This window comes from Scardinius erythrophthalmus (assembly GCF_964197995.2).
Source record: "Scardinius erythrophthalmus genome assembly, chromosome: 9".
Lineage (NCBI taxonomy): Eukaryota > Metazoa > Chordata > Actinopteri > Cypriniformes > Leuciscidae > Scardinius > Scardinius erythrophthalmus.
In genome coordinates, this window is record NC_138229.1 from 14,009,903 (window position 1) to 14,031,912 (window position 22,010).

Sequence of the window (22,010 nt, forward strand, 5' to 3'; positions counted from 1 at the left end):
TATATATCTAATATATTTTATATTACATTATACATTTTATATTATTGCAAAAGATTTTCACTTCAAATAAATGCTGGTCTTATTTCAGGATGCAAAGATTCCTGGGGGAATCTAGGTTTCAAAAAAAAAAAAAAAAAAAAAAAAGCAACTATATTTTAGCTGTTCTCAACATTAATAATAAGGAATGTTTCTTGAGTACCATTTCACAATGATTTACATGATTTTTCCATTTAGAATGATTTCTTAAGGATTATGTGACACTGAAGTAAGGGCTCCTGAAAATTGGCTGTCACCACAGAAAATAAATTAAAGGAGAAAACAGTAAATGTAAATTTTAGTAATATTTCACAATATTAGTTTTTACTGTTTTAAATAAATGTAGCCTTAGTGAACATTAGAGACTTCTTTCAAAAACATGAAATCTTACCGAACTATACTTTTGAACAGTAATGCATGTTTGTACATAAAATCAAATACATGCGTTTAGGTTTCAAGTTTCAAAACGAATAGCATTATGAGACTATCCTCAGCATCTTTCAGCCCAGGACACCCCCTTCTGTATCTGCTCAGACATTACAGAGCCCATTAAATAACCACTTAAACAGAGAAAGCCGAAGAGCTCTTCCATTAACTGTGCCTCTTAATGTACATTACAAAGCAGACTTCATAAAAGTCGTCTTTTTAACTTCCTTGCTGCATCTCGGGGATATGTTAAGTAAATAAATTAAAAACCTCCCAAGACCGAGAATATTAAACATTTGGAAACTATTTATTGAACATTTATAACCAAATATCTGTTAAATACATCATTTATTCTTATTCTTTATGCCTGAATGACAAAGAATAGCAATATTTACACTTTGTATATGGAATGTTGCATGACACTTTAAGGCGCAAAGTCTTTTGGCTTTCATTTGATTGGAACAACAGTGAAAGAAAAAGGTAATGAAGAGTGAAAAATCTTGATTATTCAGCTAAGAGTAAATTAACATGTCTTGAACTCCTCATTTCAAGTTCCTACAAATGAGGCAAAAGTTTATAAATTAGACTTTCAAAAGACAAAAATCTTTGTATATTACACAAAACTGGCTCCACACTCCCGCACACATCACAGCTGTGTCTCCTAGGCGACGGTTTTGAAGGTCTGCAGTATCAAGTTAGTTTGGTGGATAAGCCTGTTGGCACTGATAAAGACGTTTATTGCCCTGCGGACGAGAAAGAGAAAAGTCAGTGCTCGGGACATCAAATGACCCATCATTTTCATTGAGAAATGCACTTTCATAGAAGATCTATAAAACAGATATCTGCTTGAAGCATGAGCACTGCACTTTGAAAAAAACATCTGTCAATGTCTGCTTGCTTACTTTCCATCTTTGAAGTATGTTTTCAGCGTATCACTGAAGCTTTTGGAGTACTTCACGAACTCCTTCTTTTGGTGTTCAAGTGCCTGAAAAAAAAAACAAAAAAACAAGTCTCAATATTAGATTTCATTTGAGTAAAAAAAGTCTCAAAAGTATCATATCTAAGTATGATAATATCTGAATTTTCAGCAAGTTGAGCTCAATTGACAGCATTTGTGGCATGTTTATTATTCTAAGACAACCATTATCTTTAAAAAGAATTTTTGGATGGTTTAAAAGCAGAAATGTGAAGCTTATAATTTTATAAAACAATTTACATGAAGTTTTCTGTTAAAACGTGTGTATTTGTGATGTTTTTAAGATTTTTTTACAGTCATTTAAAGGTTTTAGCCATTAGGTTGCCATGGCAACAAAGTCCTAAAATTAGACAACTCTTCACAGAAAAGGTTAGCATGCATTTTTACACATTTTCACAAAATTAAGAATCACGTTTTTTGTTGTTGTTGTTGTTTAAAATAGAGCTCACAATTCTTAATAGAAAACTAAAAGTAACATGTAATTTACTACAGGTTCTGATAAAAAATGTTAATTGCTGAAGTCTTATATTTAATGAATTTGTATTAATTATGTATTTACTTAATTTATTTTTAAAAACTGGTTTGAATGAATGATTTGATTACTCCCTCATAAAGACGTCACTTGTTTTTTATTACTGGATGAATCAGCGTTTTTGAATGAATGTCTTTAATGATTCAATGACAAATACATATTTTAACAGTAACTTGTCGCCACCTACTGGCGTAACAATGTAATTAATACAATGTTTATTTGAAGCGTCAAGTTACTTGGTCATTTGAGCATTACCATAACATCAGCATTTATATACGAACTATAAACTTTTACAGAAATAATGATTCCGGATGGTTGAAGACTGAGGCTGTTTCATACCTATACATGACAACCGCTCTCTCTGGGTCAGCGGCAGCACCAACACACGTTTGAATGTTCTGCTGTGATCAGACTTGTCAAAGATATATTAGTCATAGCCGAACCGTTGTCACTTAGGAATAAGATTGTATGGGTGTTTAAATTGATATTGCGATCTTTTAACGATTAATAGTGCAGCTCTACTTTTTTTTGTAGAGCTGCACTATTAATTGTTAAATGATTGTGATCTCAATTGGGCTATGCCTATTAAACCTTTAACAAGTCTGATCACAGCATAACATTCAAATATGCGCTGGTGCCACCGCTGACACAGAGAAAGCAGTAATGTATAGGTACGAAAATGCCTCACAAACAGTCTTTTCAAGCACACAGTATCATTATTTCTGTCTTACAATAAATTCTAATTATTAGTACTGGGATAAAAGTTTATAGTTCAGATATAAAAACTGATGTCTACAGTAGTGTTCAAAATAGAGTAAATCACCTTTTGGAAGTAACTTGACACTCCAAATAAGGATTGCATCAATTACCAGTGGCGAGTCGGAGACAAGTGACTGTTAAAAAATGTATGACACTGAATCATTCAAAGAGATTCATTCAAAAATGCTGATTCATCTAGTAATGAAATAAGTCTTTATGAGTGAGTCAATTTAAATTAAATAAACATACTGCAGCAATTAACATTTTGTCAGAACCACTAGTAAATTATGTTTTTTTGTTTAGTCGATTAAGAATTGTGGAAGAAAAAAATAGTGATTCTCAATTTATCCAGAATTGTGCAGCTCTACAATCAACATTATGAGCTGTGAGTTGAGCTTAACTTGTATTAAAACCAAAATATCTTTTAAAAAACATCCCAACTTGCTTGTGCAACAGCATTTCTGTGAAATAAGAAATACTTACCCTGCGATTCTGATACTGATATTTCTTAAACACATTGTTGACCGTGTCCAGCAGCTCCTTTATAGCACTGGCGATGTCTCTGTGGAAATCAGCGAGAGGTCAGGAGTGATGAATACATTTATGAACAGCGAAGCACTGACTCAGCAGTCAGGCAGTGGAGAGTGGCAAGATAATAGAAGCAAGGCCCATTAAAATGTCTACAAATCTTTCACGTTTGAACATCTCCTGAGGTCTATGTATCCATGTTATTGTCAGCTATGTGAGATTGCTTAGTCGATTAATTGCTGGCTGATTGCTAGACTAACTAAACCACTAGACTTTATGCAAGGCTATAAGAGGGGAAAATCTATAGGCTCCAAACGATTTCGACTGCAGTTATTGCATGACCATTACTCTAGTTTGTAGTAAGTAAGTTCAACATAAGTAGTCATTTAGCAGTCCTCTTTCTTCCCAAATGACTTACAGGATGCTTAATACTAGGACAATCCTCCTGGAGCCACTGGAGGTTAAGGGTCATGCTGATTACTGAGCCAGGGACCGGTTGCACCAGCTGTATTTAAGTTACAACTTAGTCAAGTTTTGACATAAAGGGGCACTAACTTACAACTTACGCACTACTAAATACTTTTGCATTGCACCAATGCACTTAGATGAAACAGAACTCTATGTACAAACTAAATATTTACAAAAACCTCGACCACGAGTAATAAGCCAGACATTTTACCAGACAGACATGCCAATGTTGACATCTACACTTGCTTACATTTTAAGAAAGAGAACATTATGTAAATAAATTACTTTGTTAGCGGCTCTTCAACACAAACATATGTGTATCATTCCATGTTATGCATGTCAAATAAAATCAGTTATAATGATAAATAAATGTAATTTATAAATGTGTTTTTGTATATGTATTTATTTATTAATCCTTATCCATTCAAATACAGTTTCTGGGTGTTCTTTACATATAAAAATACCTATTATGTTATTCATGATTAGGTGGTATTATATTTGAATGGGAAATCATTTTTATTGTTATTTAAGCGAGGCAAAAGAGAAAAGAGAAACCGAAACTAGGACTGCAGATATACATTTCATAAAGAAAGCAGAGCTTGCTTACCATTTTAAATATCAATTATATTGATCACTTTCTCGTGCTCTATTCTCCAACTAAAGCCAACATGTGGAACACACCGCAAAAAATAGCCTGACAAGACGCTTGCCGACTGAATGGAATAAATGGTGCAACAGAATACAGTTAGTTACAAACTAACTAGTAGTTACTAAGCCTCTAGTGTGGACTTTAGGTTCCAGTTTAAGTAAGAACTTACAAATGGCTGGTGCAACCATATCCAGATCTTTAACACTATGCCATCAAGGTTAAAGGGATAGTTCAACCAAAAATTTTAATTCTGTCATTTACTCACCTTAATTTCATTCCAAACCTGTTAGACTTTCCTTCATCTTCAGAACACAAATGAAGATATTTTTAACGCTAGCTTTCTGTCCCTCTGTTGACAGCTACACAACTACCATTTTGACACTTCAAAAAGTTATTAGTACAAAGAACAAAAAGTTATTAAAGAGATTGTAAAACTAATCCATAAGAATCGTGCGGTTTAGTCCAAATTTTCTGAAGAGACTGGATCGCTTTATATGATCAACAGATTGAATTTAGGTTTTATTAACATAAAAACAGTAAATAATGAGTTTATTTATTGAGTAAATAATGACAGAATTTTGATTTTTGGGTGAACTAACCCTTTAAGACAAGCAACAGGATCCTCACTTTATGGTCTGTAGGAAGCGCACTCTGTCGTTGATCTCGTCTGGGATTTTACTCAGGATATGTTTGAGGGCTCGTGCTTTCTCGTTCAGGTCCTGGAATTCCTGCTCTGTTCTTTCAATCATATACTCTGTGAAATATGAGTCAGACACAAACCTTCTTAGGTTCAGATACTAAAACAGGTGCACTTTGATATTTACTGGAAAAACAAAGAGACTTTGATGGCCAATCATAACTTGTATTATCTTGAGTGTTACTGCAGGAAAGATCTAGATATAGGGATTGTACTAGAGGCAAATTACTTTCTTACCCTCCACATCATCTGCAGCCATGCGCAGTAGTGACTCTGTGAAGTTGATCTCCACGTTCTTCTTCTCCAGTATCTTCATAATGATATCCTGAGTGAGCCCTGGGTTCTCTTTCTCTGCCTTTAGAGGGTGGCATTGATTAAAGAGCATTAAACTCACATTAGTAAACCTCACATTATATTAAGCATGAAATTAATCTTTTAAAAAAACAAAAACAAAAACATCCTCACAAGGCTCAGATGAAATAGATAACATGTCAGAAAAATAAATACTGTACTACTATCGGCATCTGCCAGCTGATAAATGGACACTTTCAAGAAGTCTTACTTTGATAAATGCTGCCCTCAATGTCTGTGCCGCTGACAGGTTTATCCTCTCCAACTGTCACAATATAAAAGTCAAAATCTGACCAGCATTTCATATTCACATACTTTATGATAATACATCAACTGCTGAAAGTTACACTACTGTCCAAAGGTTTGGGGTCAGTAAGATTTTTCTAAAAGTAATTTATACTTTTATTCAGCAAGGACACATTCAATTGATCAAAAGTGACAGAAAAGATATGTATAAAGTCAATTTAAATATAATGGTAATTTCAAAGAAGTGCTGTTTTTTACATTCCTATTCATCAAAGAACCATGAGGGGTGGGGGCCCTGGGGTTATTTTTTAGATTATTACATAATTCATAATATAAAATGGTATCTTGAGCACCAAATCAGCATATTAGAATGATTCCTGAAGGATCATGTGACACTGAAGTAATGATGCTGAAAATTCAGCTTTGCCAGAACAGGAATAAATTACATTTAAAAAATGAATTAAAATAGAAAACTCCAATAATATTTCACAATATGCTCTTTTCACTATTTTTTTTTTCAAGTAATTGCAGCCTTTCAAAAACAATCAATCTTACCGACCCAAAACATTTAAACTAACCAAATTCATCACTGTGCAGTTAACAGCCTGTAAAAAGTTTTTTTTTTTTTTTTTTTTTTTTTTACGGTTAGATAAATTAAGTAAATCAATAAAAAAACATAGCATATATACACATTTATTTTTTTGGCAAATTAACTGCATATTGGCTTATACTGAAGTGTAAATGTAAATAGCCTACCTCATTGAAGACTGGGTACATGACTGCATATAATGTCATAGAGACTATTGAATTTGTCTCAGCTTCATTCTTCATCTCTTCCATTGTCATCCTCAATGGAGGCCCACCACAGGTAAAAATGGGCAGTTGAGCCACACAACTCACTCACAGTTCTCTCAAGCGCACTACAACGTTTGGAAGGAATATACTGGATTAATGGATATGTTCCAATAATTATTCCCAAATAATAACAATCAATAGTACTTTACATATAGCATAGTAAAAATGTTGATAATTTAGCAATACCAGAACCATTTTTAATAACATTTTGATTTCAAGGAAAAGAGACCAGGGCAATTGTAACACCCCTAAACTGAAAAAAAAAATTAGAGTTATTGTTTCACTTCGCAAGAAATGTTCTACATTTAAAGGAACATTATTTCATTAAAAATATTTTTTTTTCTAGTTAAAGATTGTCCTTATACGCTGAACAATATTTTTTTATTACACTACCACTTTGGACTTTTGCTTTAAACACATTATGTATGACAATTAAAATAATTATATTGATATTTGGAGGTGTGCTCAAAAGATGCAATTAATATCACTCTGACTTAATGAAATCTCGTTGAAATCACTATTATAATAAAGTCATTCTCAATGTGAATATTTTAATGACATTAAGTTAATAGTGCATTATGCTTTAAACCAAACGATAGTAGTTAGATAAAAATATAAAATATACTGCTATGGTCTTCCTCAAATAATTAAACTTCACACGTGACAGCAGAGCCTCGCCTAAAGCACATCATATCGACGTTAACTGACATATTCTAACGTTAGTCACCTTATTATTAGTCAAGAAAACAGCCTAGAAAGTCGATGCTAGTGAAGCTGTGGTTAATTACATATCCATTGTAATGGACGAGTTAGCAGGTTATGAAGCAAATGTTTTCTAGGCTCTTTATTATTGAACTGTCCATTGGGTTCAAATCGATTCAGTTTGGTTGTTTTTAAACCGTCAAGCCAAATCTAACAGACCTCATTCTGGATTTTAGAATTAGCAGCCTAGCTTTCATAGCAAGAGAGTAGCCGGCTGGCTATCAAAGTTAGCAGACAGAGCTGCTCATCTCGACGTCTGTAGACTTATAATATGATCACAACAGTGTCAACTGAAATACCTGCTCTCGTCTTCGCCAGCACGTCCCACAGCGGAGAGGTAAGTAAGTTACGTTACTAAAGACTTCCAAGACGCTTAGCTAGAAAAATGTAGCTGTGTTTGTTTTCAGCTTCGGAAGTCGGAAGTTTTCTGCGTGAGCTGTGAGAAAGATGACGACTTCCGTCTCCTCCTGACCAACCAAACTGTCTATGACCAAACTGCACGATCTATGGGCGTTTAAGCTTTTCTCATATTTTATTTTGAATGTAATGAAAAATATTGTTTAAAATATTTGTATTTTTTAAACAATAAACATACAGGAATATAGATAAATACAAAATACAGATATATAATAATTATATGGGCAGAAGAGGAGTAAAAAAAAAAAAGTAAACATGACCAAAAGAACCATATTTAATCATAATAAAATACACACACAAACACACATACATACATATATATATATATATATATATATATATATATATATATATATATATATATATATATATATATATATATATATATATATTTGCTATTTATCTAAATGTATAAGTAATTTTCTCTTCACATATTCAAATGTATTAAGGTTCCTACTGAGAAGCATAAAAAATTCCATATAATTTTAAATTATAATAATAGAATACTATTACAGAGCTCATGTATAGCTTTAGAGCCATTCCACCGAAAGGGTGACATTTCTGTCCCCAGGACATTATATGTATAAAAATGCATGAAAATTAACTCTAAAATACATTTTATTATTAAGCAAAATGTCCTGCACATTAAGCTAACTACAAATTAAAATACTTAAAATATTTAATTAAAAACATTAATAAAACTACATAGAACACACAAAAAAAAGCATTTTGTGCATGTCCCCACTCTCCATCTCTAAACTGTACCATGAAATATGATAATTAAAATCCTTCAGAAATCGTAATTTTTTTTTGCGTTGTTGTTACTTTATATCCAATCTATGCTTTAAAATGTTTTTTTTTTTTTCATGAGAAAAAATATTTTATCTAATATTTTAGATAAAATACACACATAATCGTGTCCCTGGGTTTTCACTCAGTCCTGTTACCCTAACACATCCCCCCTCTGAAAAACTTGGAATATTCCACAACACATTTTCAACTAAACAGGAAGTTGCATCATCTGGATCTTCTGAAGTAAATGGGAAGACAATAAGTAAGTCCTCTCATTTTAATTTCTGTATATTTGATGAAATTGTAACTATGGCCGAGAAGGTCGATCTCAACATACTGTCCTGTTACCTAAATTATTTCTTAGATTTTATTTGTTTATTTTAAAAATATTAACTTTTGGTAACTTTTTGCTTAAAAACTCAATCCTGTTACTTTCAGTCCTGTTACTTACATGAAAAATAACAGGAGTGAGTTAAAGTAACAGGAGTGAGTAGAGTCCTCTGTTTTGTTGATTTTATACTGTAAATATTAGTTGATATACTATTCACTTGAATCATGAGTTTTAAGGTTGTATTAACAATGTATATTTACATTGTAAACATCAGCATTAGTTTTACAATGTGAACACCATACTTCCTGGAAGCCAGTCCACCATGAAGTGACTTAAACGTTTTGTCTTTGTCTTATATTTTGTAGAAGATGGAGAAACCCCTATACATGTGCCAAAAAACACCCACCTATGGCAAGCTGTACGGGAAGGAGCAAGACACACCCGCAACCCTCTCTTTTCTCCCTTTTTTCTCTTAACTTCCCTCTTTCTCCCTCCCTCTCTCTTCTTCTCTCTCCTTCTTTCTCTTTCCTCTCCTTCACTGCTAAGTACTACTAGCACATAGTACATCACTTCAACACAGAAATCTCATACACACACATAGACATTCCTGTTACCCAATGTTCATATTTCTTTTAAAAAAAAATGGCTTTGTGTTTTTTATTAAAATTCATCTTGCCTAATAGTGATTTTTTTTTGTCGCAAATATCAATTATTTGAACATATAACCAACAATTTCTTTAAAGTAAACACTTTCTTGTGGGGAAAACAAAGGAATTAATTGACGCTTTTAAAATGGCACATGAGTTTCGGTAACAGGACTGAGAAAACATGCGTCCATCTTTTGCTTAGAAACCTTGTAAAAAATTAAATAAAGTTGCCTGAGATTGACCAATACACATTTTGAATAGTTAAATATGTGTAATATTAGATTCAGTGTTGAAAAAAGATAAAAAATAAAGTTTAATTTTGAAGAGTTACAAAAAGCAAATGTCACCCATTTGGTAGAAATATTCTTATGCATGACAGAGAAAATCCAGATGTGCAAGATCTCAGATTAAAGTAATATGCGAGACAAAAAGTACAAATAGTAAAAAGAAACTTCTATCTCTTACTAAATTACTACTAAGTAAAACATATCTGAAGAATAATTTAAAAACATTTATTTTAACCCATATTTAAAAAAAAAAATCTTAAAAAAAACCTCAAGTACAGAACTGAGGGAATATTTAAAAATAAATAATAATTGCCTATAAGAAATCATTGAAATATTCTCTGACATACGGAATGTTTACTTTAGTTTTCAATCGCCTTAGTAAGATCATGAAGATACAATGCTTTGACTATTTATAAATGCTGAACGAATCCTTGTACTTGAAAGTACAAGGCACTTGCACAAGTAGTCACTTAAAAAAAAGTGATCACAGTTGTTGCACTTCAGTTTTCTGCCAGTGGAAAGAAATTCAGTAGACACTAGAAGCAGTCATGTTCACATTTTCATGCTTTTGATTGCTTTCCTTAAGGTCTTATTCATCCTTTTTTTATCACTGTTTCTTGGAAGCTCTCCTGCTTGGCATCGGTTTCGGCTTCTGGGTTTTCATTCAGTTTATTAAGGCCCTGAAACAATTCATTATTTTATGACATTTAAAATCTCCTGTTCTTGAAATGCACAATTTAGCCTGTCTAACATTATAGTGTATGTAAATTCTGAATACATTGTTATGCATTGCAAGTACAAAGTTAAATTCTTTCACTCACTAATTGATTGATAGGAAAAGACTTCTTAAGCATTTGGCTGACCCATGCTCCATTACGCTCACTGTAGGGATCTTCTTCTCTCTCTTCCTCCTCTGCTCTCTTCTGTCTGTCATGCACTGAGTCATCAAGAGTCTAATGGATGTTGCAGTGGGGATGATGGGAACAAGTCATTTTTCATGTACCATTTTGTATCAGTTCCTCAGCACACCAGTCCATCAATGCCCATATTCCCTCACCTCATCCTCTACATCGTCCTCATATTGCTCATCCGGCTGGTCCTTTTGCGGCTCTGGATTGCCTGCCACCTATTGATATAGTGCATCAGTAATCTGCTTATCATTCCATACCAGTGGGTTTACTTATTTTGCTGGCAAGTGGCAACTACTAACAGCAACTTTGTCAACAGGTTTACAGTTTTTTTTTTTTAAATATAAAATGATATTAAAAATAAAGCATTAAAACTAAAATCAACATATACAGTATGAAAATGGATGGTAATTTTAAGATTTGCTTAAAAGTTATTTATAAGTGTGTGTTAGATTACGGCAAAGTTAATCTTAATGTAAACATATAAATGATACAAATTTCCATTCTAAAGTTTGGGGTCGGTAAGATTTTTTAATGTTTATGAAATAAGTCCCTCATTTTCACCAAGGCTGCCTTTAAAATACAGCTATAAAAACAGTAATACTGAAATATTATTACAATTTCAAATAACTCTTTTCTATTTTTATTTTATTTTTTATTTATTCCTGTGATGGCAAAGCTCAATTTTCATCATCATTACTCCAGTCTTCAGTCACATCAGAAATCATGCAAAGCATTTCTTATTATTATCATCATCAATGTTGAAAACAGTTATGCTGTCTAATTTTTTTTTTTTTTTTTGGTGGAAAGCCTGATAGATTTTTTGTTGAATAGAAAGTTCAAAATAACAAATATACATTTTTTGTAACAATGTAAAATTCTTTACTGTCAATTTTGATCCTTGCTGAATACAAGTATTTCTTTAATTCCTTAAAAAAAAAATCTTAAAGTCCCTAAAAGACTTTATTCCATGAATAATTGAAGATGAGCTTTTATATACCCTTCTTGTAAACTCACCACAAGCTGCTCATCCACTTCAGGCCTGATCTTGTTCGCATTGGTCTTGTACTCAGTTTCTTCTTCTGCCTCTTCAAATTCATATTCGTTCTGGTTGTTGGCCTCATTCTCAATGATCATGTTTTTTTCTCCTAGGTCCTGTTCAAAGGAGCCATTTTAGGAAAGAATGAGTCATTAATAGAAATCTTAAACTTCAAAGAAATCGTAATTTGCACTTCAATGTCAAATATTTGAGCTTTTCAAGAAATAATACAGAGAAAGTACAGCCATAGTTTCCACCACACTGCCTTGATGTTATTGAATAATTCATTTACGACTCAGCATGCAATTTGTCTACATTCATGCAGTGTGTAAGTGGTCCAAATCTGTTTTTTTCTTTCTGCATGTGACACAGATCTAATTTCTGAACAGCATCAACACATTGATCTTTTTAAATCTGATTTGGGCCACTTTAATTTCCGATCATGCAATTCTTACTGCAAAGACACTCTGTGCAGAGGATAATTTGCAAATGCAGATCAAAAAGAGACACAGACATTACTGTATACATAATAACACTCACACTGCATTATCATACACACCTTGTTATGCTTTTGAGTGTCCTCTACATCTTTTGCATCTTCTCGTCCAGCCATAACATGATGTGATTGCACAGCATTTCCTGTATTTCAGCAGAAATCAAAACTAGCAACGTACTGTATATATACAGTGCTATGCATAAGTTTAGACACCCATGCTAAAGTTGACTAAAAAGAGGAATAAAAAATCATCTTTTGGAAATTGAACTTAATGCCTTAATTGAAAAAATTAGGAAAAATCCAACCTTTAAGGACACCAATTTTCTTTGTGAATGAATAATGTATCGTAAATAAATAAATGTCAGAATGCATATTATCCTGGATCCATAAAGTAACTGGCCTTTAAAAATAAAAATCTGCCGGCCTCTATGGGAATTTAACATAGGGGTGTCCAAACTTACGCACCCTGTATTTTAAGGAAGAACATTTATTTATTTACGATACATTATTCATTCAAAAAGAAAATTGGTGTCCTTAAAGGTTGGATTTTTCCTAATTTTTTCAATTAAGGCATTAAGTTCAATTTCCAAAAGATGATTTTTTATTCCTCTTTTTAGTCAACTTTAGCATGGGTGTCTAAACTTATGCATAGCACTGTATATACAGTTTGTGCAGAATTATTAGGCATGTTGATTTTCTGATCATATTTTTTTTCCAGGCACATTTTACCAATTCCAAACCACATTAATCATAATAACTACTTTTCATTTTGTATTTAATCATTTATAAGTGATATATAATTGTTCATGAAGGCTGGAAATAAAAAAAACGCCTTATATTCAGGTGTGCAGAATTATTAGGCAAGTTTTCTTTTACAGATAAAATAAGCCAAAAAAGAGATTTAATTCAGACTTAAAAGTCAAAAATTATTAAATCCCCATGAGAAGAATGCAATACTAGAGATTGCAGTTAAGGCATGACATTTAGAAAGTGAAATGCTCATTGGGTCAGCAGGGTCAGACAAAAACAGGTGGAGAAGAAAAGACACATGTTAACTGCAAAAGAATTAAGGTGAAGAATTAAGTGTGAAACCATCAGGAATCATTTAGTCTCCAGCGCCACCATTTTCCAGAACTGCAGCCTACCTGGAGTCTCCAGAAGAGCAAGGTGTCAGGGTCTCAGAGACTTGGGTTAGGTAAAGAATCCTAAAAATGACCCCCACTTAATAGGAATCACAAGCTGAAGTGTAGTAAAATACATGAAGACTGTTTTTTTATAGGCTTTATAGACAGACAGATTGAGAGTGACTCTTGAAGGACCAGCACCACATCCTCTTCTACCACTGTTTGAAGAATTCATCTTCTAGAATCTGACAGTAAGTTTTGGGAATTCATTTTTAGTCCATCTCTGCAAAACGGACTTCAGGGTAGGAGATGAACTAAAAATAAACTCCCAAAACTTATTAAAACGTATTCTGGAAGATGAATTCTGGTCCTTCAAGAGTCACTCTCAATCTGTCTGTCTGTCTATAAAGCCTATAAAAAAAAACAGTCTTCAGCTATTTTACTACACTTCAGCTTGTGATTCTTATTAAGTGGGGGTCATTTTTAGGATTCTTTACCTAACCCAAGTCTCTGAGACCCTGACACCTTGCTCTTCTGGAGACTCCAGGTAGGCTGCAGTTCTGGAAAATGGTGGCGCTGGAGACTAAATGGTTCCTGATGGTTTCACACTTAATTCTTCACCTTAATTCTTAATTCTTTTGCAGTTAACATGTGTCTTTTCTTCTCCACCTGTTTTTGTCTGACCCTGCTGAACCGATGAGTATTTCACTTTCCAAAGGTCATGCCTTAACTGCAATCTCTAGTATTGCATTCTTCTCATGGGGATTTAATAATTTTTGACTTTTAAGTCTGAATTAAACCTCTTTTTTGGCTCATTTTATCTGTATAAGAACAAGTGCCTAATAATTATGCACACCTGAATATAAGGCATTTTTCATTTCCAGCCTTCATGAACAATTACATATCACTAATAAATGATTAAATACAAAATTATTAGTAGTTATTACAATTAATGTGGTTTGGAATTGGTAAAATGTGCCTGAAAAAAAAAATGATCAGAAGATCAACGTGCCTAATAATTCTGCACGCATATAAATGTATACTTTAATGGGTTATTAATTGTTGTTTTTGTTTTCCAATCTCAGCTATACAACTGCAACTTGGTTGCACTTTAGATTTTTTTTTTTTTTGTGCTAGAACCCATAGCTTCATAAAATACAGCAGTATCAGAAAAGGCCAATACCTGCCACAAAAAAATATCCTTTTCTTACCAGCAATAACTGTATCCAAAGCCTCAAAGTGTACTTTGGTTCTGTGAAGTGGCTCTGTCTGTGTCTGTTTCTCTGGGCTTTGGCTTAGCGTGTTGCGAGGGTTAATGCCCAGCTCTTCTGGGTTTGATAAGGAATGTTCCAGCACTGCCTTTCCCCCGTTATCCTCTCCTCCTCTATCCTTTGATGTGCTTCTCTCCTCTTTCTTGCCATTTCCCTCAGCAAAAATATCAATTTTCCGAGGCTGCTTCATTGCCACTTTGGTCGCATTGTTATTTTCAATCTCCAGCACACCTTGAGGGGATAACCCTTTTCCATTTTTCTCATATCCTTCCACCTGTAAAGGAGAAACATCCGTATGACCAAAGTGTGGTGTGGCCTGATGATAAGACACTTGCATTAGCCACAGTCACACATTTATATTATTAAGTCACATGAGTCATCTCATCCTGAAGTTGACAAACTAGCCCAAATGGCCTTTGAATATATACTTCAGCTGCAGTAGGAAGTGAGAATAATTTCAAAAAAGGATTAAGACTTAATCCATTTGTGACCTGAGAGTGTGAACAGCACACATTAATGTCAACAGTAGACTACTCCATAGCCTTTCTTAAAAATAAAATAAAATAAAAGCCAAATAATAAATGAGGGATTCTTTTAACGCTGTATGTTGCATTTCCATCTGTACCTGAATGGGCATATTTTCCAGCTCCTCATTTAAGCGTTCTACTGTCTCCAGTATATAGCTGTGGGTTTGTTCAGTAGCAAATTTATCAATTTTTGCTGCTTGGCCTGCACTGGAGGCTTTATTGAGATTCTCTTTTAATCGCGTCAGCTCTTCCACCTGAAGCTTCATTCAAATATTGAATTAGGATGGAATTAAACATTTCTGATGTGATACTTTCTGATGCATGGACTGTGTAATGAAAGTTAAATAGTATGAGACCTGATGCTATGAGAGAAAGATGCTAACTCAGCAGTAGAGAGATAATTCAAAAGGTAAATTAAATAAACTACCCAGGAGAAAATGTACTGAATTTATAATGCAAGATAACCGCATGGTATATATTCTAACCTTCATAAATATTTTTAATAAAAGATATTTCCCGGTTTCATTTGAGAATGTTTTTTTTTTCTTTCATATTACATGATGCTACTGAAGAGGTAATACCAGCAATGTAAGGTGAGGATGAATAATTTAAGTAGTTTAAATGTTAGAATGTGGCACATTATATCCAGTCAGACATAATGACAGTATTAAAATGTTAATGGCATGCAAACATACATCACTCACACAGGGTCAACTGTAAGGGAGGAAACACAACTGTAGTATTTACAGCTTGAACCTGTGGCCTGAGGCATAGAAAAAAGATTAACCATAATATGAGACTTCAGACATGCACAAAGACATTGCTAGATAGGAGCTTCAAATCTGTCTGCACATTTCATCTGCTGTCTTTGTAGGGTGAGATGGCATAAAATGAGATGAGAACACTAGTAGGTTCAAAGGTTTAGGCTCAGTAATATATATATATATATATATATATATATATATATATATATATATATATAGTAGATCTGTTACTGGTAATGTATGCTATATTGTACAGCAGCAGCATGTCTTACTTGCTCACAGCAGTGTGTAGTGTATGTATTGGCATCAGCAAGCCTCTTACTTGGGCTGCAGCAGCAACAATAACCAACAGCAGCAGCAGCAGCGTAGCAGATCAAGACCAAACATATCAACATTGTCATATCCATTACCATGCCAAAGCTTTCTTACATTAATAGCAATCAGTATACATTAAGTGTTCAGAATTAGTATAAGGAAAGCCAATATTTTGGAATACAATTTCAAAATACAATTGTTCTTTTACAGTATATGCCGATTTGTTATTGTATTTGTTTAAAGCGTTGCAGCATGCATTAGCAGAATGATGTACTTCAAGCAATATATCTAGAATAGGTTCAGGCAAACTTATAGAAGTAGTCATGACTCTGTGTTACCTGAGCTGCAACAAGTGCATTTTTATGGTCTTCTAATGTGAGTGTGAGATGATCTTTTGAAGCTTGCAGGTTCTTTTGCTGTTCCTGAAATGGTGAATGGTGTAATTTCAATATGTCCATCTTGAATATTAGGAGTAGTACACACAGATATAGAGATGTTCGGTCTTGATGACAATTTGTAGGGCAACCCATAAGCTAATTTGCCATTCCCTCTGGAATTAAAGGGGTCCTATTATGCCCTTTTACAAAGTCTTGATTTTGTTTCTGGGGTGTACTAGAATATGTTTTCATGCTTGATTGTTAAAAAAACGCATTATTTTTAACATACTTTACATTATTACAGCACCTCTATCCCCAGTCTGGCTCCAACACACAGATTTCGATAAAGCCCCTCCTTACAAAATACGAAATGTGCTGTGATTGATTAGCTGGCCTAGTGTGTTGTGAATGTGATTGGCACCGCTTAGCGCGTGTTCAGGAAATGTCCCACTCCTCCATAACTGTGAGTTCTTCTCAAGTGTAAATATGAATAAGGATAGCATCAATTTCAAACCAATTCGAGTCCAATTCAGACCCTGACAATGTTATTGAACAAGGAGGATTTCACAGAACATTTCAGATTGGTATGTTTTTGTAATTTTCTTAAAACTAAGGTAATACAAACAGTAATCGATCACAAAACCATGGTTAATTTTCCTAAGAGGCGGTGGGCCGTCTTCCAAAAGTGAGAGCTTACAAAATCAACAGAAAACAAGCTGTTCTCTATAAAATGTGCAGCACACAGATAATCTTTGGGGTTATAATGTTCAGGAACAGTGTTTAAAATAAATTAACCACAAGTTCGTCTTCTCTAATGCAGCTCAACCAGGCCTCATCCTGTTTTTTTGCGTATTCCGTGGGCGCTGATTATTTAAATTAGTAACATTATGACTTCATCAGATCCGGAAAAAGCGCGTTGTAGTCCAAACAAGCCGATCGTTGTACTTCTTGAAAAGGGGATTCTGTTAAATAAAATATCTCCCTTTGGAGTGGACTTTGAGCTTTGTAACCTTGCAGATCTTTTTTATGCTCAGACAGCAACATTACACACTAACTAAAGTTGAAAAAGTGGAATAGCATAATAGGACCCCTTTAAGGTTTAGAAACTGACTATCAATATTATTTATGCAAATTCAAGCTCCCTTTAAACCATAATCATATAATGAATCCCAGAATCCTTTGTAGTTTCTCTGACCTGCACATCAAGTAACTGTGTGTAGATGTCCTGATGAGCTTTCCGCAGCTGTCTGTTCTCCTCACGAAGGTTGTACACATTCTCTAAAAGTAGGAAAAAAGGTGATGAAAGACTCTGGATGGATTTGGTCTGAGCCTTAAATCTGATGACTCTGAATACATCTACAAGAATAATAGTAGCACTCTGGCTTACCTTTCAGTCTGGATATTTCAACCTCCTTCTCTCTCTGCAAGTTGTCTATTTCCAGCCTGTGCTCATCCAGCACACGTTCATGATCCTGCCCTTGATTCTGGTGCTTCTCTTGAAGTTCATAGTATTGCATCTTTAAGTCTTCATGCTGGGACTGATTAGTTGTATGCAAAAGAAGTCGATATCCAAAGAAGGATTATTCCGTTAATTATTCCATAACTGGAATTACAGAATTACGTTTTAAGAACTCCCATTATGAATGTCGTCTCACCTTCAGTATTTGGTGCTCTGTCTGCAGAGCATTCAGTCGATAGGTTGAATCTTGCTGTTAGGTCGAACAAAACTGCAAGTTATTATGCATCCACGATAGCTGAAACGGCTTTTTCAGCTCTATCATGTTTACACATCATTTAGCAAGCAATCAAAACCCCATACGCTTTAAATTACCTTTTCTTTGTTGAGGGCCTTCTGTGATTCCCGCTTAAACACAAGGAAATCTATGATGTATTGACAATCAATAGAGGCTTTTTAAAACAAACATGAAGCACACTGCATTCAGCACAACCTGGACTCATTATCATTCATTATCTATCATCATCATTATCAAATCGCATACAGATTAAGTGGCTTGTGTAAATCAGGAAATCAATTAGTGTGCAAATGAACAGGACATTACCCTCCTCAGCCTTCTTATGCTCGAATCTCTCTTTCTGGAGGGATTTCTCTAGTTTAGAATGATGCTCATATACCACTGAAAAGGGAGAGAAAAACATATTTATTATTAACATTACTGGCACCTTTTTTTTTGCATTGTGAATTTGTGATATTATTAATCAAGTTATTTTACTCCATAACCATCACTGTAATCTCATTCTCAATTGTGAAACATGAAAAATAAGGAATAATTAACGTATAAATTATTTGTTTTAGTTATACATCATTCTAGCATTATTGTACTGCCTTTAATTAAATACAGTAAAACTGTATTTCTTACTGTAACAGATTAATACAAAATAATCAGAAAACTTTAGAGGGTTAAAGTGGCCTTAACTGTCCTGCAAATAATTTCCCAATGCACAAATGTGGCTGAAATGTGATCTGGACATTTCTTGACAGGTTTCATGACATTCACCACAGATATATTATGAACACTGTAATCTGGCACAGAGAGGTGAAAATCCTCAGTGCAGTGTTATCCAATGTTTGTCAAAGGACTCCATTCAAAAGCTTAAGAGACAGAAAGCATTGCCATCAAATGAAAGCTAACAAGTATACTCAAGGAATGTTGTTCACAAGAAAATCTTGATGCTGTTCTGATGCGTGCCATCTAACGTTACTCTATTAGTATTTGCCAACTATTATGATTGGATAAGATAAATTAACAAACAGGCCAAAACATTTTGAATAGAAATCTCCGAAGGCATGCAGCACATCGCAAAACGATCATGTAAGCCCTAATCAAACATCTACACAGTGCCTTCACTGTAGGATCTTTTCATTAATTTTCTACCTTGCAGCTGCGCAGAAAGTGACTCTTGATGCTGCTGGTACTTCAAAGCCGTCGCCTCAGTCTTTTTCAGCTCTTTATGCATCTCATATGAGACCATGAAAGCGCACAACGTCCCACAAACGAAGATGAGAAGTAGGAAAGACTGAAATATTCTTCTCTGTCGTCTCGAGCAAATTCCTTTCCCCATCTTTTCCTCCTCTTCTTGAGTAGACGGTAAAGACTATGTGCCATCCGATTCTTCAGTAACGTAAATGTTTAGGAGAGCCACAATGATCCGTCTGTTTATTTTTTCCCCTTGCGATGCTGTGCCTTTAATGGACGCACCAGTTCATTTCTCGTATACCCTACTTTTTAAGTTAGCTCTTATTATAGGCTACTTATCCCTTACGGAAAAAAGTCAGACTAATGACTATGAATTGGCTTTTTCAAAACTTTCATACGTGTCATTCAGAAAGGACTGTCATTACTAGCTACAGTCAGTTTATTCTCGTCAACTCCTCCCTTTTGAGTACAGTGCCACCCAGAGGCCAGTGCCCACATCTACAACATTTATACAGGAAGACTACAAAATATAGATTAATGAAACCAAACGATGACAGGGATCTTATAAATGAGTGCTTTCTCACCTATGGGCGCAAATATTTGTGACCCTGGACCACAAAACCAGTCACATGGAGCAATTTTATGAAATTGAGATTTATACATCATGAAAGCTGAATAAATAGCTTGTTTCAATTGATGAATGGTTTGTTAGGATAGGACAATATTTGGCCGAGATACAAAATTTGAAAATCTGGAATCTGACGGTGCCGAAACATTGAGAAAATCGCCTTTAAATTGTCCATTTATGTTCGCAATTATGCTGCACTCACTCACAAAAATACATGTTTTAGTAGGAAATTTACAAAATATCTTCATGGAACATGATCTTTACTTAATAGCCTAATGATTTTGGGCATAAAAGAAAAATCGATAATTTTGACCCATACAATGTATTGTTGGCTATTGCCACAAATATACCCGTGCTACTTGGGACTGGTTTTGTGATCCAGGGTCACATTTATTATTATGTTTTTCTGAAAGTCATTAGCCTACCATCTGTACCACACTAATTTCCACCACACTTCAGTGTTGGAGATGTATGGATGTATGTATGGATTTATTGTGAATGGAGATGAAATAAAATGCAATTTTAATCATTGCTAGAATTAATGTAAATGTATGTACAGCTACTTTTTATTGCTATGGCTAATTCCTAGGATTTTATGTAAAAACAATTAAATTATTGTCTCACTTTTTGCATAATGTGGCAAAATTACATATTTTTAATTACACACAGTAAAGATTATGTTATCGTCTTATTATATAGACTAATTTTCTAATTTCTGGCTGCAACAAATAAATTAAATTAAATAAATTAAATGAGTACATGAAATTCAGATGAAAAGCTTCCATGGATGGTATATAAACTGGAACAAGGGTAGCTGAGACCAGTTTTGTCATTTAACTTTTAACATGTTTGCAAATCAAACCAGATGTTTGTCACAGTGGCCTGTTAAATCATCCGTATCTTTCTTTGATATATGTCTGAGTTGTGCAGCTGTGAAATTGATATAGCGGTGCTTTGCAGTCCTTTGTCTCATGGGCTGATCACGACTATATTGGATGTAGTTGATCAAGTGGGACTGGGGTCAGGAGGAGAAGCCCACTCCACAGAGAAGAGTCAGAGGAGCTTTTAAAAGGCTGATCCGCCGACCTGCCAGGCGCACTGTGAATAGACGAGAGCTATGGGTGCCATCTATTGCAAAAATAGTTAAGTCTTTTCTCTTTAGCAGCAGTGATTCCAGGTCTGATGCAACCTCTTTCCAGTTTCCTGCTGTTATCTGGGATCATGAGGATGTCGATTAGAGAGCCATGCAGTCAGATGTGATGTTCCCACTGCGTATAAGATCTACTTTTTACTCTTACCTGTGAAGTTCATGAGCTCAAAACCTCAGACTACAAACACTACAACTTTACAGGTGTGTGAAAATAAAATCTAGATATAAATTAAATCAGAATTACAACTCACTGTAACTAAAATCACCATCAGCATCTCCTGCATGGAGAGATGAACGGCAGATCAGTAATTGATCATCAACTTATTATTGTCACACAGATCCTGAAAGCTTCCTGTCTGTGGAATGAATTATTATTTCAGGTGTTTCAGAGTACATTATGCAGGTAAATTGCAATTATCTTGCATCTGTATGTTTTGTCACGTCTCTTCTCAGTTTTATTGTGTGAATGCAGTGAAAAACACGCCTTTCATAAAAAATGATCTTGACTCATGGATCTGTCCTGTGCTTTGATAGACTTTCTCATGAGTTCACACAGTGTTCACATATCTTTAAAGATTTTCAATATAATATAATATAATATAATATAATATAATATAATATAATATAATATAATATAATATAATATAACTAATATTCAACTGTGAGTCAAGCCCTTGAGAAAATATCTTTACCTCACTGCTTTATGGAGCTTTTTC

General features: G+C 34.1%; 2 protein-coding genes across 2 annotated transcripts; both read right to left on the bottom strand.

Moving 5' to 3' along the window:
• Positions 1 to 330: 330 nt before the first annotated feature.
• Positions 331 to 7,773, bottom strand: pdcd10b (programmed cell death 10b). Its single transcript, XM_081373584.1, has 8 exons — positions 7,585 to 7,773; positions 6,425 to 6,588; positions 5,634 to 5,687; positions 5,309 to 5,426; positions 5,002 to 5,128; positions 3,213 to 3,291; positions 1,365 to 1,447; positions 331 to 1,205 (listed from the first exon to the last, which is right to left on the bottom strand). The coding sequence occupies exons 2-8, from the start codon at positions 6,512 to 6,514 to the stop codon at positions 1,124 to 1,126; spliced, it is 633 nt and encodes a 210-aa protein (XP_081229710.1). The 5' UTR covers positions 6,515 to 6,588; positions 7,585 to 7,773; the 3' UTR covers positions 331 to 1,123.
• Positions 7,774 to 9,763: 1,990 nt separating this feature from the next.
• Positions 9,764 to 19,996, bottom strand: golim4b (golgi integral membrane protein 4b). Its single transcript, XM_081374201.1, has 13 exons — positions 19,475 to 19,996; positions 18,641 to 18,715; positions 18,412 to 18,461; positions 18,236 to 18,289; positions 17,968 to 18,118; positions 17,776 to 17,858; positions 16,542 to 16,625; positions 14,538 to 14,871; positions 12,266 to 12,345; positions 11,685 to 11,822; positions 10,817 to 10,885; positions 10,581 to 10,712; positions 9,764 to 10,439 (listed from the first exon to the last, which is right to left on the bottom strand). Exons 1-13 carry the CDS (start codon positions 19,659 to 19,661, stop codon positions 10,353 to 10,355), a joined length of 1,524 nt encoding a protein of 507 aa, XP_081230327.1. The 5' UTR covers positions 19,662 to 19,996; the 3' UTR covers positions 9,764 to 10,352.
• Between the last annotated feature and the right edge of the window lie 2,014 nt (positions 19,997 to 22,010).

What these genes read in the sequence shown, in the direction of transcription:
- pdcd10b (XM_081373584.1), bottom strand. Translation starts at nt 6,514, where the DNA reads ATGACAATGGAAGAGATGAAGAATGAAGCTGAGACAAATTCAATAGTC. An exon ending in CGCTTCCTACAGACCATAAA is followed by an intron (nt 3,292 to 5,001) that starts GTGAGGATCCTG and finishes TGATTTCCACAG; the next exon opens with AGACATCGCCAGTGCTATAA. An exon ending in ACATACTTCAAAGATGGAAA is followed by an intron (nt 1,206 to 1,364) that starts GTAAGCAAGCAG and finishes TCTCGTCCGCAG; the next exon opens with GGCAATAAACGTCTTTATCA.
- golim4b (XM_081374201.1), bottom strand. Translation starts at nt 19,661, where the DNA reads ATGGGGAAAGGAATTTGCTCGAGACGACAGAGAAGAATATTTCAGTCT. An exon ending in GCATAAGAAGGCTGAGGAGG is followed by an intron (nt 18,462 to 18,640) that starts GTAATGTCCTGT and finishes AATACATCATAG; the next exon opens with ATTTCCTTGTGTTTAAGCGG. An exon ending in AAGTGGATGAGCAGCTTGTG is followed by an intron (nt 10,886 to 11,684) that starts GTGAGTTTACAA and finishes CTATATCAATAG; the next exon opens with GTGGCAGGCAATCCAGAGCC.